We start from the raw sequence: 23939 nt of genomic DNA on the forward strand, positions 1-23939 counted from the left end.
TATCGCTAAAATTTAAAATTGCCCCCATAGTCACTTTGCATCCGATGAAGATTGTGGCTACTTTTATACTGTGAATTACAGCTATGGGACAATTACTGATACACGCCTTGCATTTACCATTCAAGATGCACTTTACATTTACTATCATGTAGTCACTGGGCTAAGCTAATGGGAATGGTAGCATAGTGGTTATGTTGCAGGACTAGTAATCCAGAATCCTAGACTAATGTGGAATTTAAATTCAATTAAATCTGGAATAAAAAGTTCATATCAGTAATAGTGACCATGAAACTACTTAATTGTCTTTAAAACCCATCTGGTTCACTAATGTCATTTAGGGAAGGAAATCTTCCATCCTTACCTGATCTGGCCCATGTGACTCGAGACCCACAGCAATATAACTACCCTCTGACTTGCTAGGCCATTTCACTCCGTTGTATTCAAGAAGGCAGCTCACCACCACCTTCTTGAGGGCACTTGGGGATGGGCAACAAATACCATGAATGAATAAAAAACTTTATTGTATGTGAAACACATGTTTAACTATGGGAGTATATATGAATTTTTGAAAGCATCGTGGACCTTTTTAGAATTATGGAGGAAGAAAACACAATTTAAGTCTGAATGACTTTTTCTCCAAATTGAGCAGAGCTAGAGATCTAAAGATTCTAATAGTGTTCCTATTTGGGAAAACTGAGGACTGGAGCGCAGACAGGAATGTGTCAGCCCTAAATAATTTTAACTTGCTGTGTACCACAAGAAAATATTCATAGTGCCACCAATTGTGTAGTTTTAGACTACTCTGGGCTTTTTGTGAGAAATCATAATATATTGGACTTCAAAGGTCTGGCTCTTGATGTAGACTATTTTCTCCACTTGTGCATCTTTATAATATGGGAATATTAACTTTTGAGGTTTATTAATCGGTGGATTAATAAAAACTTAGAACTCAAGCTCACCTCAGTTTTGGACTTGTTGAAATAGGGACAGTGTTGAGACTCAAGACTACACTGCAATCTAGTGGGTTATTCTGAACCAGATAGCAATTCTGCAATTTATGGAGTGCTAATACTGTACCTTTGAGCAAAAATGCTTCATACTAAACCAGCATGTTAGATGCTATGATTAAGGATGTGATCTCTCAATTCTTACCTTGGACTGAGTATCCTGCTATTCTCCTTGTTGCTGATGCTACTTTTCCTTCGATCTTGCAATTAATAGCTTTAGCTAGAGCAAGAATTGTGCCTCCACCACACACTCTCAGTACAGGGATGTGCTATAATGTGAACAGTGATCCTTCTCCACATGCTTGTGTCCATTGCATTCCCTCGAGGATTCATTTATCTCTATCCATTGCATGCCTGGAATAGTAAAGCAGAATAAAAAATACTTTTTTTTTAAAAACTGCAGTCATTGCAAATTATAAAGCCATCTGTTTTTAAGGGTGGATGTTGGGAAGAGGGGGCATGGGGGGGGGGGAAAGGGAGGTGCTGGTAGAGATGAACTGGTTAAGTGCATAATATCCTTGGTCGTCATGTCCTACAGGGTGCTTAGTGTGCAAGTATTAATTCCAGTTTGTTTAATGTTCCTATTCTTCCTGCTAGTTGCCATAAACTTGATAGTGCAGCATATACAAGATCTTCTCAATGGTGGGCTGACCAAGCGCCAGAACGGTTGTTTGAATGGCTACAGTGCTTCACGCAAGAGAGAGACTTCGGATTCCAACAGCAGACCCCACTGACCGAAGATCAAGCAGTAGAAACCCTCTATTGGAGTTTAGCATTGACTTTACTATTTACTGTCTTTGGGAAGGGGAAACCAGCCAAGGTCTTGCAACATTTGTTCAAAGCAAAGTTATGGCTTCATTTTTGCTGGTGACAAAACCGAATTCTTTCGGAAGTATTTAATTTTGCCAAGCAAGTTTTTGTCTATTGCTTAACTTTAAAAGAAGTGACATTTTGCCTTTTGCCCAGTAAGTTGTTACTAAATGTTTGTGCTCAAGCAACTCTGTCTCTGTCAAAGAAATACAATCCAACCATGAATACACTTGTGTTTTAGTTTGGTGTGTTTTAGTTTGGAAATGTAAGCAATGAAGGCAAATCTTGTCCTGTTGTGATGGTCCTATTGTAGAGTAACTTTTTGATTTGAGAAACAAAGTGGGAAATATGATGCAGAACATGCAACTCTGGGTATTCATGCCTGTACAGCAATATTTAAGAGGTATGCTGTTACTGTACATTGCTTTACCTTCTAACCCATGATGTGCCAGCGGGCTGATTTTATATAGATTGTAGATGCTCCTGGGTAGTTTTGGGTGGGGGTGTTTATACATCAGCGGCTTTCTTAAAGGAGGTGGGGATCATTGCCCCCATGATGTTTATTCCTGTAGATTGATTTTGTCTGAGTACAAACTGCATTTTGGGGGGGGTGGGGGGAGGAGGAGGAGGAGGAGGAGAATATTCAGTGGATTAGGATTGGACTGGGCCCATCACTTTACAATGTTACTAGAAAACACTTCTGAAATGTATATTACTGTATTGGGCTTGTTTGACAAAGGGATTGTTTTGTGAAACCTGTACTTTCCAGGTCACTGGTGCTTTTTATCAATCTTTCCATTCATTTTGAATTGGAAGCTAAGCTAATAATGAACAGATGGAATAACTGTTTGTAGCATTTCATCAGTCTCCATAAAGAGAAAAGATCCATGGATAATTTACAGAGGACCATTCCAGCCATCTTGATTCAGCTATCCACGAAGACCCTACAGTTCCCCATCCCCTCCTCCATTTGCAACATCCAGTTTTTTGTCTCCACTAACAGAGAAGTCCATTCTGTATTAATTTTTTGTGTGCATTTACAATGAATTTCCTGATAGCGGTCTTAAATTTCCCTTTTTGATAGTTTAAATCTTTCTACTCTGTTTTAATTTCATATTCCAGGGTTACTTTTTCTCATTTTAACTATCTTCTTCACCTCTCCGACACCCCCTTTCCACTTTTCAGTAGGCTAATGTTTCAGCTGTAGATCTTTTCATTGTAACTGGAAAATGAGCGAGCTTTTTTAATGGAACCAAAGAGGAGGGAAGAAATTCTGTCTTTCTTTCACCCCCACGTTCCCCCCTCTCCCCCCCCAAATTATCTTTCACTTCCATTAAGAGTTCGTTCCTATTTCTGATGATAGGTTGCACCCAAAACACAATCACTTTTTCTTTTACAGATACTGATGGACTTTTCTGCATGTTTCCAACATTTTATGTCCAGGTTTACAGTTTTATTGTGTACAGTTTTAAAAAAAACTGATCTTCATTTCAAGGCCATGTCCTATGCTCAATCAACTGACTGACCTGTGAACTTAGCGTAATCGACTTTATATAAAAAAAATAACTGCAAATAAAATGCTTCCTCAATCTATTTTAAAACCAGCTGGTGAAAAGTTCCAGGATAAAATAACACTAACCTGTTTTGTTTGAGCAACAGTTTCAATGCTAAGACATATATTGGGACTCCTTTTAGTGTCAAGTTTGCATGTTTTTTTGATGCAGCAGAGTGCAGGAATTTAAGAGTTAATATTAAATACCAGTAGTGCCAAGCCATATGTAGTACTTTCAGGTTATTGAGTTGTAAAACAAATATCAGCTGCATGAGTGTTGTAAATGCAACTAATGTTAGCTAAAGTAAAGCCAACACATGGAAAGTGGAAGGATTGTAAATGTCAGAATATTATCAATCTCCTATCTACAGGAAATATATACAGGTACAACGTCTGGAATCCTTGGGTCTGAATCCATGCCAGTTTTTGTTCTGGATTTCAGACAAGAAAATCAAGTCTGAAATCCAGAATCTTTGACCGAATCCGTGCCGGGTTTTGAGCGGCGAGGTCCGAAATCCATCAAAACCTAAAATCCGGCACGGATTCGGTCGAGGATTCCAGATTTCAGACTTTATTTTCTTGACTGAAATCCGGAATCCTCGACCGAATCCATACCAGATTTCGGGTTTTGCCTCAAATGTCCGGTTTTCGGACAATAATTACGGATGACTCCATCAGCTATGCGCAAAATGTACAGTTTGAGTTCTGGATTTGGGACATTGCAACTGTAGTGATATCTAGGGTAATACCATTCATGTATTGGGTCATGTGTGTATCTCACCCTCTGCTACTGGGAACCAATGCAAACATTATTTCTTAACTAACATTGTGATCAGTTAGTCTTAATTATTTGCTAACACCTTTTTAATAGTTGTGCATGTAGAGGCTTTTTTTTCAGGAGAGGAAAGATTAGATGCTTACCAACTCCACTAAGTTTCGCAAAGATTGCCTGTGTGTGTGGTTCTGATTCTGTAAAATACTTGAATTTGGCTTTGTTGTCTAAAAGACAAATGCCTGCAAGATTATGTTTTGACCAACTTCTGAAATGTTGCATATCTTCCTGTGTACACTGTAAATGGGTTTTATTATCTATCACCAAAATGGGGAGTTAAACTTGAAGTAGAAATATAATTCATCGACCTTCTGTTCTGTTTGGCCAAAGTGGTCCGTTCTTGCTTTGTGATGGTGCAGGTAACCTTTTTGTTGGTGGAATACTTGATTTAAGTTTATTTTCTCTACTTCCCTTTTTCAGGCCCACCTTCTCCTCTAATGCTGTGTAATGTATTATATATCAGTCCACAACCATAGAAAATCAGGGAATAAAGGGACTCTTAACTCGCTATACCCGAATAAAATAAGAATTTTCTATGGAGAATTGTGATTTTGTAGTTTGTTTAATTTCAACAAAAAAAAATTATTAGGAGGCGGTCTATATTTTGCCAATGAGAAGCTTGCTTTAAAAAGAAAGAGGAGCTTCTTCAAAGAAAAAAATTGAGATGTCACGTAAGCGTATATACAAGTCCTGCAACTGTTTCTATTCCCGTTAGAAAATAAACTAAACTTCACACAGCCAATATTTTTGGAATGTACCCCATTATTGCTTCTCTTTCTCCCCCCCCCAATATTATGACCACCATAACACCATGATGAATAAATATTGTGAATACACATATAAAAGTACCCATGGGGAGAATCCAGACTGACAGATAGAGTTCATTATAATGCATTGTTTGTCCTTGAGATTTGTTGATTGTCATTGCAAATGCAGATCTTACAGATGGCTTTTCAAGCTGAAAGGCATGCAAAATGAGATAGAATTAGAGATATGTGGGATGAAAATAATGCATCTGACTGGTTGATGCTGTGATTACTACAGGTAATCATCTGTGGATAAATTCTGTGACAGGTTAATCATATGCCATTGCCGAAGTCTTTCTGCAGGATTCAGATTACAAAGCAGCATGATAAGTAAACCTAATTTCTTCACTCGGTGCAGTGGAGAAATTTCTGATAATGGCTTAGTGCTTTACTAGAAACAAAGCTGCTCGAGTCTGATTAGTGACACAAGTCAGCACTAAGAGACTTACTAGTTACAGGAAATAGTTCCAGGACATTTTCATTAATACTGTCAACATAATCGTACTTGAGTAAGAATGCCTCTTCCCACTGCATGTTTTTGCTGTTCCAACTGAAGATCTGAATATGCAATCATAAGCAGATCATCGACGATCTCTCATTACCACAACATTTCATCAGGCAGGTGGAAAGATTTACAAGAGTTCAGGGATAATATCACTTGGCTGCTTTCACCAATCTGCAATTTGACTCAAACCCATGAAGTTGAATATTAATAGTAAGCTTCATGACGTGTGTATGTTTCACAGACAAGACTTTGAGTTGAAGGAATTATTTGTGCACGTGTTCCATAGCGCAACAAAAAAGTCACCCGCAAACCTCATGAACACATTCAATTGCCATAGAAAACTTATTTCATGTTATTGTGGAAACTTCAATCAACCGTCTCAAAAATAAAGCTATTTGCCATGAGATCCTCCTCCAACTTTTGCAAACTTGATAAATTTGGCCATGCCCAAGTAGAATTTTAATATTCAACAACAACTTGTACTTGTATAGCGCCTTTAACATAAAACATCCCAAGATACTTCACAATAGGAGTGTTAATCAAAAAAAACAAGATGACACTGTAAGGAGATGTTGGGGAAGATGACCAAAAGCTTGGTTGAAAAGGTAGGTTTTAAGGAGCATCTTAAAGAAGGAAAGAAGTGGCATGTTGGAGAGAATGCCAGAGTTTAGAACCTAGGCAGTTGAAGGCAAGGCCGCCAATATTCAAAACTCCAAAGTAATTTGGAATGAGCTGTTCATTTAGCAGCATTCCTGAAGAGACAGTGGCAAAGTCACTATTCAGCCCCTGGAGCCTGTTCTACCATTCAATTAGGTCTTGGCCGATCTGTATCTTAACTCTTCCTACCTGCCTTGGTTCCAAGCCCTTCATATCTTTGCCTATACCCCAAGGCTTCTTCATATTCATTGAGAATGGGCCTCCAGGATAAATCAGTTATGTTCTTTCCTGCGATATTATTGCATCTAGGAGAGCTGCATTTGTTATGCATTCTATATCAGTTGGGCATTATTTGCAAGACATCAAATATCAATAGCAAATCTTCATAAAGTTCATTTTTGTGTTCTTCCCACAACTTCACTGGATTAGCAGGATTATAAAGAATATTGTAGCAAACTGGCATAACTCAATCACTTTGGATTTCTGTTTCCTCTAAGGCATGCATACCACTCATCCTCTTCCAGTAAATCCAATAACGTGGCACGCCAACCACTATTAACCATATGCAGATCTTCAAAGCTTTTGGCACCTGTGATTGGTCATCTAAAGATTGTACCTCATGCCTTCAAATCATTAAGATTTTACTAGTAATATCACTATGAACTCTTTGGAAACACTCAAAACATTGTGATTTAGAAAGTCCTGAAAGCAGTTGGAACGTGCTAAAGGATCAGCAGCATTTCTGTGTAATCACCGTGTCAAAGTTGTATGATGCCACTATTGAAGAAGTTACCATTATTAACTGGGGAGTACAAATCTAATTGAGATGCCAATTTGCAACTTTTTGGGTAAGCTTAAAACGATGTGCTGTTGAAATAGCCTTTGTACTGATACATATCGGAATCAGACACCTGCAGTCAACAAAATTATAAAGAAGTTACAGTACTGTGGCATGATGGATCTTCAGTATCATGACAAACTATTCAGAATTATCAACTTTACTCAACATGAGGAAACATACACCAGAGTATAATAAACACCCTATATCTAATTCATGTGCCTAAACCCACCATCTTCAGGGGGAGGAGGAGGAGTCACAATTTGTAATATTTAACTCACTTCCAGCACCAAATATAATGACAGCAATTTCTGGCATGGTGGAAACAATGTACATCTGCCAATCAGTGTATTCATTGGCACAGGTCGCCATTTGCTGCTGTGTACAAAGCAACATACGGATTATTAGGTGAGACTAGTAAATGTTGGTATTCACAGGGATTTGGGTGTTCTTGTACACAAATCATATAGAAAGTTAACATGCAGGCACAAAAGGCAATTAGGATGGCAAATGGTATGTTGGCCTTATACTCCAACCTCCTTGGAAAAAGAGGAAGGCAGTCTTGCTGCAATTTTACAGGGCTTTGGTGAGACCACTCCTGGAGTACTCTACAGTTTTGGTCTTATCTAAGGAAGGATATACTTGCCTTAGAGGGGGTGCAACAAAGGTTTACTAGATTAATTCCTGGGATGGAGAGGGCTGTCCTATGAGGAGAGATGGAGCAGAATGGGCCTATATTTTCAAGAGGTTAGAAGAATGAGAGGTGATCTCATTGAAACATAAAATTCTTAGAGGACATGACAGGGTAAATGCTGAGAGGCTATTTCCCCTAGTTGGAGAGTCTAGAACTAGGGTGCAGTGTCTCAGGACATGGGTTGGCTGTTTAGGACTGAGATGAGGAAAAATGTCTTCAATCAGAGGGTTGTGAATCTTTGGAATTCTCTACCCCAAAGGGCTGTGGATGCTCAGTCATTGAGTATATTCAAGGACTGAGATCGATAGATCTTTGGACACTAAGGGAATCAAGGAATATGGGGACAGGGCAGGAAAGTGAGTTGATGTAGAAGATCAATCATGATCTTGAATGGCAGAACAGGCTCAAGGGGCGGTATGCCCCTGATATGTTCCTATTTCTTATGTTCTTGTGTTCATGCTTGATTGTATGTATTGATTGTATTGCTCATTCAAAAAAATCAAACCATGATCATATGATCAGTACTTCCATTTGTGTACAGTTGACTGAATTATGGAGCAAAGTTTCAATGTGACAAAAAAAACAATCTTATGATACAATGAGCTATAATTTCCATGTCTTCCATTTTCAAATGTCCTATCCCACCTCAATACTAAGTGAAGCAAACACTAATCCATAGTTGTAAACACGTATATGTTTTCAAAAGTCTTTTGACATTTTAGAATTACAATTCATTGGAGGTTTGGTGAAAGGCCGATAAAAGGCAAAACTACTTTTGACCTGCTGCAACAAATACTGAACTCATTATTACTAATAGTACCAGCAATCTTTTTGTACTTCCACATGTTTTGGGATCTTTTGAACATTTTCCCACAGTAATCTTGTGTTTTAAAATATTGTGAATTCATGCAAGTTTAAAAAAAAAATTCTCTGAGATGACTGGTAGTTAAGATGCTAATGAGCTAGCTTTGATATTTCTTCATGGACTGGATAATGGGCAGACTGTTACCTTGCCCTGGTAATCGATAAACAACTCACGTCCATTATGCTGGAGAGTTACTGGTCTCGGATGCTTGGGGCTGACTGGCCTTCCCTATGACCGCTGGATGGAATAGTCAGAAATATCTTGTTTAAATCAAGTAAGGTGACCCACTGATTTGGTAACGTTTGGTATGTTCTTTATTGTGTACACGATAACACGTTCTGTTTGAATTAACTGAGTCTGGTTCATCATCCATTTCAGATGACGAGGTACAGTTGTTACACCCCTTGGTTATGCTATTGTATGAGTAGATATCGGGAAATGAAAGTCAACCCCCACTGAACCTGAGAAGGTATAAAAAATACTTTATATAGCGCCTTTCATGACCACCGGACATCTCAGCGCTTTACAGCTAATGAAGTACTTTTTGAAGTATATTGTAATGTGGGAAACACGGCAGCCAGTTTGTACACAGCAAGCTCCCACAAACAGCAATGTGATCATGATCAGATAATCTGTTTTTGTTATGTTGATTGAGGGATAAATATTGGTCAGGACACTGGGGCAAACTCCCCTGCTCCTCTTCGAAATAGTGTCATGGGATCTTTTACATCCACTTGAGAGAGCAGACAGGGCCTCAATTTAATGTCTCATCTGAAAGATGGCACCTCTGACAGTGCAGCACTGCACTGGAGTGTCAGCGTAGATTTATATGCTTAAGTCCCCGGAGTGGGACTTGAACCCACAACCTTCTGACTCAGGGGCGAGTGTGCTATCCACTGAGCCACAGCTGACATGTAACTGCAGTACACCCAAATTTTTGAAAGTATGACAGAAATAGCACGAAACATTCAACTGAGATAGCGTATGCTGCAATAAGATTGAGAAGATCTATATTGTTCTGAACATCATAGCACTGGATGTTAGACTCACTGGGTTGCTAGAAATGTTATTTTCAATGTGTCTACCACTTGTCTTGTTGAATGTCTGCAGCTTCACCTGTTCACATAAATGCCATAGGCCAGATTGTCGAATAATTGCTGCCATTTTTGTTGCTGTAATTGAGTCTACGTCATGTAACTGGGTTGAAAGCGAGCATTTGTTTGGCTGATGGAGCACTAACCTATACCTCAGAACATGCACCAGGCATACATAGCTATTTCAGTTGGAACAGCAGACAACCATACAAGATGTCTGTAATCAGAGTGAACTTTGTTATGGGATCTACGCTGCAACTGCACTGATCTCAGTGAATTCTACAAGTGTGTATGTTGCTGTGTTCCTTCTGTTTGGGAAATAACTATTATAATTTCCATATCTTTTTCCAGATTAGACTGGATTTCTCCATCAAAAGACATTGGCAAATCAGAGTGGCAATCCATTCTGCACAGGGACAGTTTATTGGACAAGAGTTTAGGAGTGCTGAACAAAGCCTACCATGTATCATTTAGAACACTCTATAGACCAGGGTAGAGCCTGGAACCTAAAGAAAATGTTGACATACAGTTTTCTCATGAATGTTGACAAAAAAGCATTACTCAAAAAGCGTGAAGTAAGGGCAATGTGGACAGGGTGAGTGCAACAGGTATGAGACATTTAATATCATCGATAGATATAGTGGTCTTTGCACAAACAGTTTGACAAGTTGGTCACGTTACTCCACTAAACTGCATTTCTCAGTGTACACCAGTTCTGCAGTGTTGTCCAATGTTGTGTCCCAATTAATGTGATCAAGTAACCAGAAGCCTGCTAAGCATGTGAAGTTTTATTGCTGTAACAACAACAACTTTTATTTATATAGCGCCTTCAATGTAGTGAAACGTCTCAAGGCGCTTCACAGGAGTATTATAAGACAAAAATTTGACACCAAGCCACATAAGAAGAAATTAGGGCAGGGGACCAAAAGCTTGGTCAAAGAGGTAGATTTTAAGGAGTGTCTTAAAGGAGGAAAGAGAGGTAGAGAGGCTTAAGCAGGGAATTCCAGAGCTTAAGGCCTAGGCAGCTGAAGGCATAGCCACCAATGGTTGAGTGATTATAATCAGGGATGCTCATGAGAGTAGAATTTGAGGAGTGCAGATATTTCTGGGTGGAAGGTGGGGAGGGGGCGGCGTGGTGGTTGTGGGGCTGGAGATAGAGATAGGAAGAGGTGAGGCCATGGAGGAATTTGAATACAAGGATGAGAATTTTGAAATCAAGGCATTGCTTAACTGGGAGCCAGTATAGGTCAGCGAGCACAGGTATGAAAGTTGAACAGGACTTGGTTCAAGTTAGGACACAGGCAGCTGAGTTTTGGATGATCTCAAGTTTACATTGGGTAGAATGTGGGAGGCCAGGTATAATCAAGTCTGGAGGTAACAAAAGCATGGATGCGAGTTTCAGCAGCAGATGAGGTGAGGCAGGGGTGGAGACGGGCAATGTTACGGAGGTGGAAATAGGCGATTTTAGTTATGCCGGGGATATGGTCAAATGCTCATTTCAGGGTCAAATATGACACCAAGGTTGCGAACAGTGTGGTTCAGCCTCAGACAGATGCCAGGGAGAGGGAGAATCAGTGGCTAGGGAATGGAGATTGTGGTGGGGACTGAAGACAATGGCTTCAGTCTTCCCAATAGTTAATTGGAAAAATTTCTGCTCTTCCAGTACTGGATGTCAGACAAGCAGATGACAATTTAGAGACCGTGGAGGGGTTGTTAGAAGTGGTGGTGAGGTAGAACTGGGTGTCGTCAGCATACGTGTGGAAACTGATGCCGTGTTTTCGGATGATGTCGCCAAGGGGCAGCATCTAGATGAGAAATAGGAGGGGGCCAAGGATAGATCCTTGGGAGACATCAGAGGTAACGATGCGGGAGTGGGAAGAGAAGCCGTTGCAGGTGATTCTCTGGCTACGATTAGATAGATAAGAATGGAACCAGACGAGTGTAGTCCCACCAGCACCTTGTAATGGTTTTAATCTAATCCATCATCTTCATCGAGCCCGACACCTTCTTTCAAATATACTTATATGTTTAAATTTGATCTGTATGTAAGGTTTCCCAACGCTGTGCATAAATTGAGATACACGGAACTATAGAAAAAGTTTCATTCAGCGTAATAAGGGGGCAGAGCTAGAACTTCCAATCTTGTAACATCTTATCGTGGCTCTCAAAAACATCCCAAAGTGCTTCATCTATAAGTAATTTCTTCAAAGTACAGTCACTGAATCTGGAAGCTAGTTTGCATGTAGTGCTATCTCATAAACAGCACTGAGATAATTGACTAGTTTTTGGTGGTTGAGAAAATAATGTTGGCCATGACAGCTTGGGAGCTCCCTGCTCCTCTTCTAATAGTGTCGCAGGGATCTTTAACATCCACCCCATTATTTAATTCTAATGCCGTGCCAAGGGTTAACTGACAGGTCATTCATACACTGAGGGAGTTTTGGCAATGATGTGAGTGCATTTCAATGAACCACAGCTGGATTCCCATCATGGAAAAAACATCCGAAATGGAGAAGTAGAGGATTTTTAAACCAAAGAAACTGTCAGCCAAAGTCATTTAAAAAAAATCAATCTTTGTGGTGGGAAAACACTGGGAAGTTGCGTCAGTCCTTGACCGTCTCTAATTTAGAGACCCTTTCAGTTTCTCTGATTCTGTCATGCAATGCTTTGGCAGAGCTTTGGCAAGTTGTACCCCCCCCCACATGGACAAGCTACTTTTAGCCCCGTTGGCTTCAGTTCTGCCTGTGAGCATATACAACTGTGTGAGGACACATGACTACTGACATTTAACATCACTAGTTCATTGTGTTTGAAATCAAACTGACCACTGTGCATTGCTCTACAGTGCAAATTAACCTGGCTAATATTTTTGAAATATAGTGAAAAGGTGTGTCCAGACCCCTTGTCTTGATAGATCAGCCTATAGTGCGATAACGATCTGTACCCACCAGAAACATCACCGGTTCAGCTTCAATTCCTTTGTTTGTTTACTTCATCGAGCTGGAGCTGTGGTGAAGGCACTACAATTGGCCACAACATCCTTTGGCAAGGGAATGGGAGAGCAAAGCACAATCAGTCTATTGTTGCTCCTGATCTCTACGGCAACGCTCCCTTCCTCCACTGGAAGCGTGTAGGTAAAGACGTCAGGTAAAGATTGCAGTCTATGGCGAGGATGACCCTCCATGGCCCAATAGCCTGCCAACATTTGCAGTCCAGGTTTGGACAAGTAGAATTGCCTCTTGAGGTCACCACCGCTGAGGTGCATAGAACCTTATCCTAGAGTAAATGTCTGCCTTTGGGAGAGGAATAACATTTTGGGTAAAAGGAGGCAATTGCTCTGTCAAATGCTGTAGAGGGGCAAAAGTGACCCCTTCTAGTGTAAAGATGAGGGATCAAATTTTCCTGTTCCTGTGCCGGCACATATTGGGTTGCCTAGGCAAAGCACACAGAAGATATCGGGTGGGGATTTTAAACACAGGGAAAATTGGTTAGGCACACTTTTGGGGGGGGAACGCGGTGATCCTCCGATCCTCCCTGCCCCATTCTCCTGTTTGTTGCACTTAGGCAATTCAATACGCCCAGATGCAGTAACAAGAACATTTGTCCCGAGTGTTTTTGTGTGTGTGTGTCTAACTGAGAAGAGATGTTCTGAATTTCTCCCATGGGCTAGAGGAAAAGGAGTTTTTCTCCTAGGCCAGTGAGATATCTGAGTGCCGGACTAAAGTGCAAAGTGCCAGCAAGTCATGCCCACAAATTGTTTCGGGCATTTTGTGCCTTTAATGACACCATCACAGGACTCCCTTATTATGAAGCCAGTACCTTTTTATGATGTGTAAAGAAACAAAAACATGGACTAAGTAACTGTTTTGTAGCAGCTTTAGACATAACAACAACTTGCCTTTATGTAGTGCCTGTAATGTAGTAAAACGTCCCAAGGAGCTTCGCAGGAGGGTTATCAGACAGTACTTGACACCGAGCCACATAAAGAGATATTAGGGCAGGTGACCAAAAGCTTGGTCAAAGAAGTAGGTTTTAAGGAGCAGCTTAAGGGTGGGGAGAGAGAGAGCTAGAGAAGCAGAGAAGTTTAGGGAGGAAATTCCAGAGATTAGGGCCTAGGCAGCTGAAGGCACGGCCGCAATGGTGGGGCGACGAAAAGTGGGGATCTGTGGCCAGAATTGAAGAAGTGCGGATCTCAGAAGCTTGTAGGGCTGGAAGAGGTTGCACAGATAGAGATGGGCAAAACCATGGAGGGATTTGAACAAAGACACTGCCTTCTACCATTCGCAAAAAGGCATATGCCTCAGTCGAAAATGCCCAGAACCTAAATCTGAGGCAGCGATACTCAATGCAGTCTGGGAGCCAGATGTCATCCACTGTAGACCTACTATGCCATGCATCTGACTGAATGAATTCATAGCCTGCCAATTACTTAGCCAGTAGGGGGGGGGGGGGGGGAAGAAAAAGTATTTAACAGTTTGGGTGTATGGTAACGCTGCTCAAGATTTCGCTTTCACAAAAATGTAGTGAGTATCCCGATCCACAGCAGTAATTAAAAGTGTGAAGTAATATTTAAATACTTGTCTCCCCACCCAGAGAGGACTTTAAATGTGAAGGTGGGCAATTCTGGGGGCATTTTTAAAAATCCCAGTCTAGACATTACTTTTGCAATTAAAGTGAGTGCCTGTGCTATTTGTGGGATGGGCATGAGTCATTTTGGAAGAGTGGAGGGGTGCTTATTTAACTCCTCAGTATCGCATGTTGCTAAGTTACTGTCGGGAGGAAATGACTGGTCAGTCATCATCACAGGCAGTCCCTCGGAATCAAGGAAGACTGCTTCCACTTTAAAAATGAGTCCTTAGGTGGCTGAACAGTCCAATACGAGAACCACAGTCCCTGTCACAGGTGGGACAGATAGTCATTAAGGGAAAGGATGGGTGGGATTGGTTTGCCGCATGCTCTTTCCGCTGCCTGCGCTTGATTTCTGCATGCTCTCGGTGATGTGACTCGAGGTGCTCAGTGTCCTGCCGGGTGCCCTTCCTCCACTTAGGGCAGTCTTTGGCTCGGGACTTCCAGGTGTCAGTGGGGATGTTGCACTTTATCAGGGAGGCTTTGAGGGTGTCCTTATAACGTTTCCTCTGCCCACCTTTGGCTCGTTTGCCATGAAGGAGTTCAGAGTAGAGCACTTGCTTTGGGAGACTCGTGTCAGGCATGCGAACAATGTGGCCTGCTCAGCGGAGCTGATCAAGTGTGGTCAGTGCTTCAATACTAGGGTTGTTGGCCTGGTCGAGGACACTAACGTTGGTGTGTCTATCCTCCTGGGGGATTTGCAGGATCTTGCGGAGACATCGTTGGTGGTATTTCTTCAGCGACGAGGTGTCTACTGTACATTGTCCATGTCTCTGAGCCATACAGGAGGGCGGGTATTAGTACAGCCCTGTAGACCATGAGCTTGGTGGTAGATTTGAGCGCCTGGTCTTCGAACACTCTTTTCCTCAGGTGGCCGAAGGCTGCACTGGCGCACTAGAGGTGGTTTTGAATCTTGTCGTCAATGTCTGCTCTTGTTGTTAAGAGGTTCCTGAGGTATGGGAAATGGTCCACGTTGTCCAGGGCCACGCCATGAATCTTGATGGACAGTGCTGTGCGGTGGGGACAGGTTGGTGGAGGACCTTTGTTTTACGTACCCCTCAGTGAATACGTTGACGATGACTTGGAGTCCAGCCTCTGTATGTGCGCAGATGCAGGTGTCGTCCGCGTACTGTAGCTCAACGATAGAGGTTGGGGTGGTCTTGGACCTGGCCTGGAGATGACGAAGGTTAAACAGGTTCCCAGTGGTTCTGTAGATTAGTTCCACTCCAGCGGGGAGCTTGTTGAATGTGAGGTGGAGCATGGCAGCGAGGAAGATTGAGAAGAGGCAGGTCAGGGCTGCAGTGCTGAAGGTAGTCAGGAGCTCGTCTGGGCACTTTGACAGAACCAGAAACTGGCTTTTTGCTGCCTTAGCTATTTTCACATTTTCTTGTTCTTTTAATGTCTGTTGATTAGCATATTGAGATTATCCGCCAGTCTCTTACTTTTTAAATAAAGTTTGCAGGCTAAGCAACCTATTAATTGGTCGGGTCTTGCTGGAGCGGGGTATCTCGGGCATGCCCCATTAGTTGGACTTTTGTCTCACCCATCGGCTCCAAATTTTTTTTTGCCTTGTAAATTGCTGGAAGTGTGAGCTGATAATGGCGCGGCAAGGGCAATGGGGCATCTGGGACCTCAGTGACCAGCAGTCTATCTCCTTAAGCAATGAGATTTAAGGACAGAGGAACGACAGAGAAGGGAATAGGGTGAATTGGAGTCAAATCAGGTATAGAAAGAGAAACAAAGAAAGGGAAAGAAAGATTGGATTTAGAGAGAGAAAAAAAAGGAACAAAGGAAAATTAAGAAAATTATTTAAAAATGTCAAATTTATAATTTTTTAAATCACTAAGAACAATTTACCACATGCAAGAATGAGCCTCAACAATTTAAATAGTTCCCTTTTTGGGACAGAAAGGTTGATTCGCATTGCATTAACAATTATCACGTCGTTAAAAGGGTACTTGTGTTCTGAAGTACAAGCTCTAACTTCCTGCGGCAAATTTAATTCGAGTTTAGTGTGAAAATCCAGCAAGTTCTTAAAAATAACGGGGATGGCTAAGGGCGAGATGCCATTTGTGCAAAGCAAATGGTGGAGCGGTGTAAATTGACCAGCAAGTTCTGGAGATTCACAACTCACAGCCTGAACGTGCAGGTCAATTGGCTCATAAATAACAGTGTGTGTCATGAACTCGCCGCTATTTTTCCAGTGAGATTTGGGCCATTAACTTCCTATTTGTGACTGCAATACCTGTTGTTGTCTCCACCTCAGCCGCTTTCCTTTTTTGTTGTTGTCTTCTGCACTACTTAGGGATTTTCTTATCTTTCAGTTTGTAATTCCAACAGAGGGTGGGCAAAATACGTCCCACAGGCTGTATCCGGCCCGCCAAGTCATTCTATCCGGCCCGCTGGACAGGACAGAAATAGAATGCGAGCCGGAGCTCGAACTGCACATTAGTCGATCCACTTTCACTTCTCATGGGTCAGAAACGGACCTGACCTTCAGCCAGGGAACACACAGTAATAGTTAATTCGATTTATCAATTCGCAACAGAGATTCTCCCCGGCTCGATCTTAAAAGGATCCGTTCCGCGATTCTGGGCCCCAATGGTAGATGTCCATACCCAGAATGCACTGCATACTCGAATATGTCCTATCCATTTTAGAGTCGCGTCATGGCTGCTCATCTCCACGCCTCTTTTACCGAAGAAAGAGACTGGCACTGTGTCTTTCATCTCCCCATTCCCAGAGTACGACGGCAGAGGTGTTCTCATCGCCGTCTTAGGTACGGGAGTGGATCCCGGAGCACAAGGACTCCGGGTAATGGCAGGTGATTGTAGTTCAGGCCTTGCGAAGCCTCGGACTCCCATACTCAGCACACTGGCGTCGGAGGCCCCGCAGATTCAAGCCACGTAGGCTTTCAGTACAACATATAATCAATCATTTCATTCATTTAGTAATGAAAGATTTTACTATTTTACACTACATTTTGTGTATTTGCTATCTGAATTTATGGTTATGTTCATGCAATGTACATGTTTATGCAATGTTCCCTCTAATTTATTTCCGTGCGCAGTCCCTTCGCTGTGTGGCCGTTCATGCGTAGTATCTCTTCCAGTGGCACGAGCTGGTGAGCTGCCTGTGCAGGGCCTCGCGATTAGTGCTCAAACTCTTAGGGGGAATTGGTGTGCGGCCCTCAATAGCTCACCAAAACTTGTTAATTGGCCCCCCAGCCCACCCCTGGTCTATTCCCCACACTTTAACCTGTCTTTTCTCATTTCAGATTTTTATCTTAACTAAGTAATATTCCATCCACTCAGATGGGCACCTGTATGAGAGGGTTTGAGTCGGGTGGGAAGTAAAACGTTTTAAAATTTCAAACCCAACCCCAACCCGCCCACTTCCTTAACAAAGGCTGGTCAGGGAGGGGGCAACCAATCAGCTCCCAGCAGGCGGGTCGGTTAATAAAATCCTTTAAGGAGGCTGCATGTCTCCATTATTACAAGATTTTTATTTTTGACTAATGTCGGCTGGATTTCCCAGAGCTGACTCCATAAGGTAAGGCAGTTACAGCACTGCTTGTGGGAAAGGAGTAGCAGGAGTGTTTCCTCCAGGCACAACAAGCTAACCATTATACCCACTGCGATCTCCGACCCCTCTCCACCCCCGTGATCTCCGACCAACCCCCCCCCCCCCTTATCTGGCATCTGCTCCCCGGTGGTTTTCCCACCCGACAGGCAGATAACTTGTCAGTCAGGCTCTCTGTCGGTCGGGCATCCTATCGAAAAAAATTTAAAAGACATCCTTCAGTTAAATCCTTATTTCTGGGTTGCCTGTCCAAAAATACTCACCCCACACCCCCCATACACCACCACCCCCTCCCCACCTTGCGCTCTTCGCAGTCCCGAGTAAATATCGGGGCCAATAAATCTGGTAATTTGTGGGCGAGCAGCAGCAAATATAACTCTGAAAGCTGCCAATTGTTGTAAAAACTGAACTGGTCCTTCAGGGTAGAGAACTTGCCATCCTGCCCCAGTGTGGCCTACCAGTGACTCGAGTACACATTATGGCTGAAATCTTCGCGGCTCTGCAAGTGTGAGTTTGGAGGCGGGTCTGCTGTCAAAATGGCCGTGATTGACAGTGGGGCAGAAGTCCACTCTGAACCCGCCACCTTGTGAATTTCACAAATGCCGGCTCTGCCTGCGGTTTGCAGACTGGGCACTAAGTGGCGTGGCAGGCAATTGAGATACTTAAGAAGCTGTTTAAAGCTATTTTAGTAGTATTTTACCAGGTCCTAACAATTTTTCCACGTTTTTTGAGGATCCCGTCCCTTGTGGATCACATCAGGTAGATGTTTTGGGTTCTCAACAACTCGGGGTTGGTTTGAATAGTTGACAGCTGCAGAAATGATATAAAAGTTACCATTTCACAGCTGTTCAATTTCCAATCAAAGAAGCTGGAGCCTTCAGGATTTGGAATACACTTTTTAGCTTTATGGTGGTTTGAAGTGTCTGCAGTGAACTCTCCCTCCAGTGTAACCTCCTTGGAACAATCTCTCTCACCATTGACGGATCGCTTTTGTCATTTCAACTTCAGCTGCCATCTATTCCAGCAGCATGGTGCCCTTGAAAAAATCCCACCTTGGTCCTCAGAATCCCACCACGATCAGCCCCAACACCAGCAGCATTGGGCACACCAGCATCACCTACAACAACACCAAACTTCTCCGCAATCACCTGATGCTGCACAGGACACATTGCTGCCTGGGACACCAGGGATGGCCTCACCTTGGCCACATTTACTTCACTTGACGTTGTACACCCTGGCTGCCACATGATATGCCAGGTTGGCACCAAACTAACACCATAAAGCATCCCTCAATGCCATTCAATGCTCAAGCCATTCCTTTCACTCTCATCACCATTGCGGGGGATGCCATTACGTCGCACTCACTAAGCCACTTCCAAAGGTGCACACAAATTTGCCCAAGAAGGCAAAGTGTTGAAAATAAAGATTTCAATGTTTGGCAACACATTAGCAGAAATTGTACATGAACATTAGCGATAACATCCAAGTGCCTACCCTTGTGTGTTGATAGTTGGTATGATTGGACAAGGATGAGGGTGAGTGTGAGGGGTGGCTAGTGAGACGAGAATGTAATAATGTAGATAGAGAGAGGGATGGGTGGAGGTGCAAGGTAAGTTAGTGTGAGTAAGGATGTGCAGGAGTAGGGTAGGGAAGGCAGAGTAATGGGGATGTGATGATTGGCATAGCAGGATGAGGTTGAGTGCATCCTGGTGTAGCCTGGTCGTCCTGACGACATCCCTGCTTCTGCCCTCCTGTACAAATGTGCAACCAGGCTGCGTTGATCTCCTGGGGAGATCTCTTTTGCCCATTGGAAGGGAAGTGAACCTCCCGACATGCTGTGACTCCCTCTATAAGCATCTGGAGAGAGTCATGGGAGAGCCTGGGTGCAGCCTTGTGCAGTAATTGTCAGTGTTTGTAGCACCTCAATGCTGTAAAACACTGACAGAGCAACTGTCAAAATGAATGTGGGCATGGTCCCTTTAAGGAAACCGGCTGATGACACATCAAATGACATCATCAGACCCGCTTCCTTTTAATTGGCCAGGACCCTCGCAGGGCGGGCTTAACAAGCTCCAGCCACGTAAAATCACTTGGAGAGAGGTTCCAGCTCGCATCCGAAGTCACCCGCCTCGCTCCTGACCCGGTGTGAAAAATCGTGGCCATAGTGACTGACTCGTACCAAACCATTCACCACCTTCTAACAGCAACCATGGATGGAATGGAGCCTTGCCAACATCATCCCCATCCGAAGAACAAATAAACAATAAAATACATCTGATCCAGATCTAGATTTCCATTGCACCAAAGCACTTCCATTCTGTATTATACAGAATTCCTGATCCAGTTATAGCCATCAACATATGCACTAATTATTCCCCACCTTTACCACACAACTTTCTGTTTTAAGGCAACCTTAGCTCCTGCCTTTTTAGGTTTTCATCTTTTTTTCTACATTATGATCCATTGATTATAATGCGTGTCATGCTAGAAAACTACAAAACACTTTAAGCCATAACAAAAGTGAAATGTATGATCAATCCATTGGTAAATTACACCTGGAGATAATCACACCTTTTAAGAAATCAACCCCCTTTTGTATAGAATGCTGGGTTTTGTTTTGTGTCTGCATTGTGTTTGGTGATTTGCATCGATGAGTGAGACTGCAATGCAGGATTTCCAATTCGGGTACATTCTTTTCATTAAAAAAAATTGCGATTTATAGAAATGCTGACTCCAGCAGAAAATCTTTGAGCAAGTCAGTTATATATTAACACTCATTTGACTCTATAGTACACGTGGAAGCCTACCTTTCTACTATCTGAAACAGCATGACCTGGCTTCTCTGCACCCAAGATATGGATGGATTCCAACAACCAGATAAATTTGGCCCCCGAGCCAGGTTGGCTGCGTTGTTGTACTAGGGTGAATGGGAGTATCTAAAATGTCGCTGAATAATCGGTGAGGGGGAGGGGGAGAAAGAATGGGGGTTGGGTGAGAAATGTCAAAACAGAGGGCTCAATTTTCCCCAAGCCCATTTTCTGCCGTATTGCCAGAGTTGCGCCTGTTTTTCTAGGCCAGAAATGCGGCAGAAATAATTTGCCAAAGTTTCCCTGATGTATAATTCGAATTTGGTGCCACACAGCGTGTCTAGTCGCCTTGGGGGGGTGGAGCCTGCTGTCTACGCCAAAAAATGAAGCTGCACCTTCTGCGCATGTACTGAAAAAAAAGTTACGTTTTTGACATCGTTCCAATGGAGTTAGCAATCTGCCATTTTTAAAGAGCCAGTAGTGTGTGTGAGAAGGAGTGCTGTGTGAGAGCATTGGAAAAATTGCAGCTGGAGCAATACAAGATGCAACATGGTGCAAGAACCAAGAATTTCTTACAGGAAGAAGTGGAGCCACTAGTTACTGTGATTGAGAACAAATGGCAGGAGCTGGACACCAGCAGAGGTCACATAAACGTTCCAGCCAAAGAAATGGTGACCACCACGAGATCTAGAGGCCAGTGTAAAAAGAAGTGTCAGGACCTTTGTCAAGTAGTTAGTGTAAATAATATTTTCATTTATTCAATGGAATTGCAATTGTAAATGTGACCATCTGTATGTCCCACCCAGCAGAAAGACACCCTTTCTAAAAAGTTGCATTTGACTGTTTTGTTATCTTTTGCAGAACTTGAGGCCAACCCTGACAATGCAGAAGAAGATTCAGACGCGGATGAGCCTGAAGAGAACATCTTCCAATCCAAACCTCCAGACCAACATGGGGTGAGGGGGAAGGGTTGGAGCTGGATGAAACTCCCACTGTTGGACTGACTTTCGAGGAGGTGCCAGCCCCTTCCGTGACTAGTGGTTTGATTGTTGGTGGGACATTCCATGGTTTCACACCTTCCGAGGTTGCCAGTCCCAGTGATGTGGTGCAGCGAGGCACACTCGGGGCCTCACCTTCCGAGGTTGCCAGTCCCAGTGGTGTGGTGCAGCGAGGCACACTCGGGGGCCCCACCGTCCCAGGCTGCGGGTCCCAGTGGTGGGGTGCGAGCCACATCTGTGGGGAGGAGGGGAAGGAGAGCTGGACCGCACACTCCTGAGGTGCAGGATTTAACAATTGTGGTTCAGATGATGTCATTGAGTGCGGAGGGCATTGACCTTACCTGATCACTCCTGGATGCCATCAGTGGGGTGAGTAATGAGGTAGCGGGACTGTTGGGAGAAGTAACAGCAATAACACGAGAAATGGGAATGATATCCGGGACCATCAGTGAGGGAATAGTGGCCATGAGGGAGGTAATGTCAGAGATAGTACAAACCACGTCACTGACCATGAGGGAGGGAATGTTTCAGGTCATTGAGGCACAGTCAGGGTGCATGAGGGATGACATGTTGGAGTTAGCTGCAGCAATAAGGGAACATGCCCAGACACCGCGTCCATTGACAGAATCAACTGACACTCCTACTCCAATCCACACACCAGCCTCTGAAGAGCCCTAAGCCGGGCCCTCCACATTGCCGCCTGGGCCCTCCTTGCCGCCTAATGCCAATGTCCTCTCTCCCACCCACCCCCCCCCCCCCCATAAGAGGTGTGCAGTACCCGAGATGTTAGAAAGAATAAGCTTGGTACCAAGCACAGAAACACTGCGCCACTGTCTGCGGACAGGGGTGATGGAGTGTTCAAGACCAAGCGCGGTGGGCGCTCTTAGAATAAGGGGGAGGAGAGTTGGGGGCAGCCTTTCTTTGCTGCTGTTATTATTGTTGTTGTTATTATTTTTGTTATTGTTGTAACTGTTCTCAAATTAAAAGTTTTTTGTAAGTTATGTAAATTTACACGTTTATAAGTGACCTTAAATTTTTTAAGTGATCATAAAGTAAAGTTTGATACAAGAATAATTTTATTAAAGTTACGTTAAGTACATTGTAAACTTTTGAATAAAATATATTTTACATTAAGACTGAATCATATTCCATTAACACAACATAACATTACGGAACAGCTCCAAACAGTAAACATGTCCATGTAGAATAGTTGTCGCTGAGCCCTCAGGCATCAGTAAAGCATTCACTGATGAGCTGCTGGCGCAAGGCTTGAGCAATCGTTAAAGGGGCACGATGGCCCGCCCTTCTCCTCCGTCATGCTCCGGCCTCAGGCACTTGCATGGCTTCCTCGTCCTTCTCCTGCTCGTCGTCTGCATCTTCCACATCATCATCATCAGCTACTCTCACCTCAGGTGGGTCTCCACTACCAGGTGCTGCTGCCTCATGATGGCTAGGTTATGCAGCATGCAGCACACAACAGTGAACTGACCGACAATCTCAGGGGAGTACAGCAAGTAGCCTCCAGAATGATCCAGGCATCGGAAACGCTGTTTCAATATGCCAATGGTCCTCTCTCTGATGCTGCGCGTCGCAAGGTGCGACATGTTGTATTCCCGGTCAGCTTCCGTCCAGGTTACACGTAAGGGTGTCATGAGCCAGGTGGCGAGGCCGTTCCCTTTCTTTCCCAGTAACCAGCCCTGCCCTTCTGGCTGCTGCTGCTGAAACATGGCAGATATAAAGCTGTCGTGTAGGATGTGTGACGACATGAAAAGATGCATGTTGTCACACATGAGCTGTACATTAATGGAGTGGAAGCCTTTTCTGTTCCTGTACAACTCGGAATCCTCCAAAGGTGCTCACAAGGCGATGTGGGTACAATCAATGCAGCCCTGTACCTTTGAGAAGTCAGCAATCCTGGAGAAGCCCACAGCCCTGTCACGCATTGCCTGGGTGGTCATGGGGAACTTTATGTGGTCATTCCTATGCGCATACAGTGCAGCTGTGACTTGGCAAATGCAGACATGTGTTGCATGTTGAAAGATGCCACACACATCCCCAGTTGTAGCTTGAAAGGATCCGGGGTCATAGAATGAAAGTGCAGCTGTAACCTTCACTTCAACTGACAAAGCAGTCCTCCTGATGCTTCTAGTTTGCAGGTCTGTTTGACCAACTCACAGATCTCAGTTACAACTTCTTATCGGAAACGCAGCCTTCTGACTCAGTCTGCATCACTCAGGTGGAGGTACAAACGGCTGTCTCGATATAT

At 43.3% G+C, this 23939-nt stretch overlaps 1 protein-coding gene across 2 annotated transcripts in view; it reads left to right on the forward strand.

Moving 5' to 3' along the window:
* uck2a (uridine-cytidine kinase 2a) overlaps positions 1 to 22632 on the forward strand; it is a 45009-nt gene extending 22377 nt beyond the window's left edge. Inside the window, exon 6 of one of the 2 annotated variants that reach the window (XM_070887357.1) lies at positions 21537 to 22632. In XM_070887357.1, the coding sequence (XP_070743458.1) occupies positions 21537 to 21635 (99 nt within the window). In that variant the 3' untranslated portion in view covers positions 21636 to 22632. Of the gene's footprint in view, positions 1 to 1604; positions 4745 to 21536 lie in introns of those variants that run through there. The other variant, XM_070887356.1, reaches the window with a different exon arrangement.
* The last annotated feature ends 1307 nt before the right edge of the window (positions 22633 to 23939 follow it).

Source organism: Pristiophorus japonicus, chromosome 8 (genome assembly GCF_044704955.1).
Source record: "Pristiophorus japonicus isolate sPriJap1 chromosome 8, sPriJap1.hap1, whole genome shotgun sequence".
In the NCBI taxonomy this organism is placed as follows: Eukaryota; Metazoa; Chordata; class Chondrichthyes; family Pristiophoridae; genus Pristiophorus; species Pristiophorus japonicus.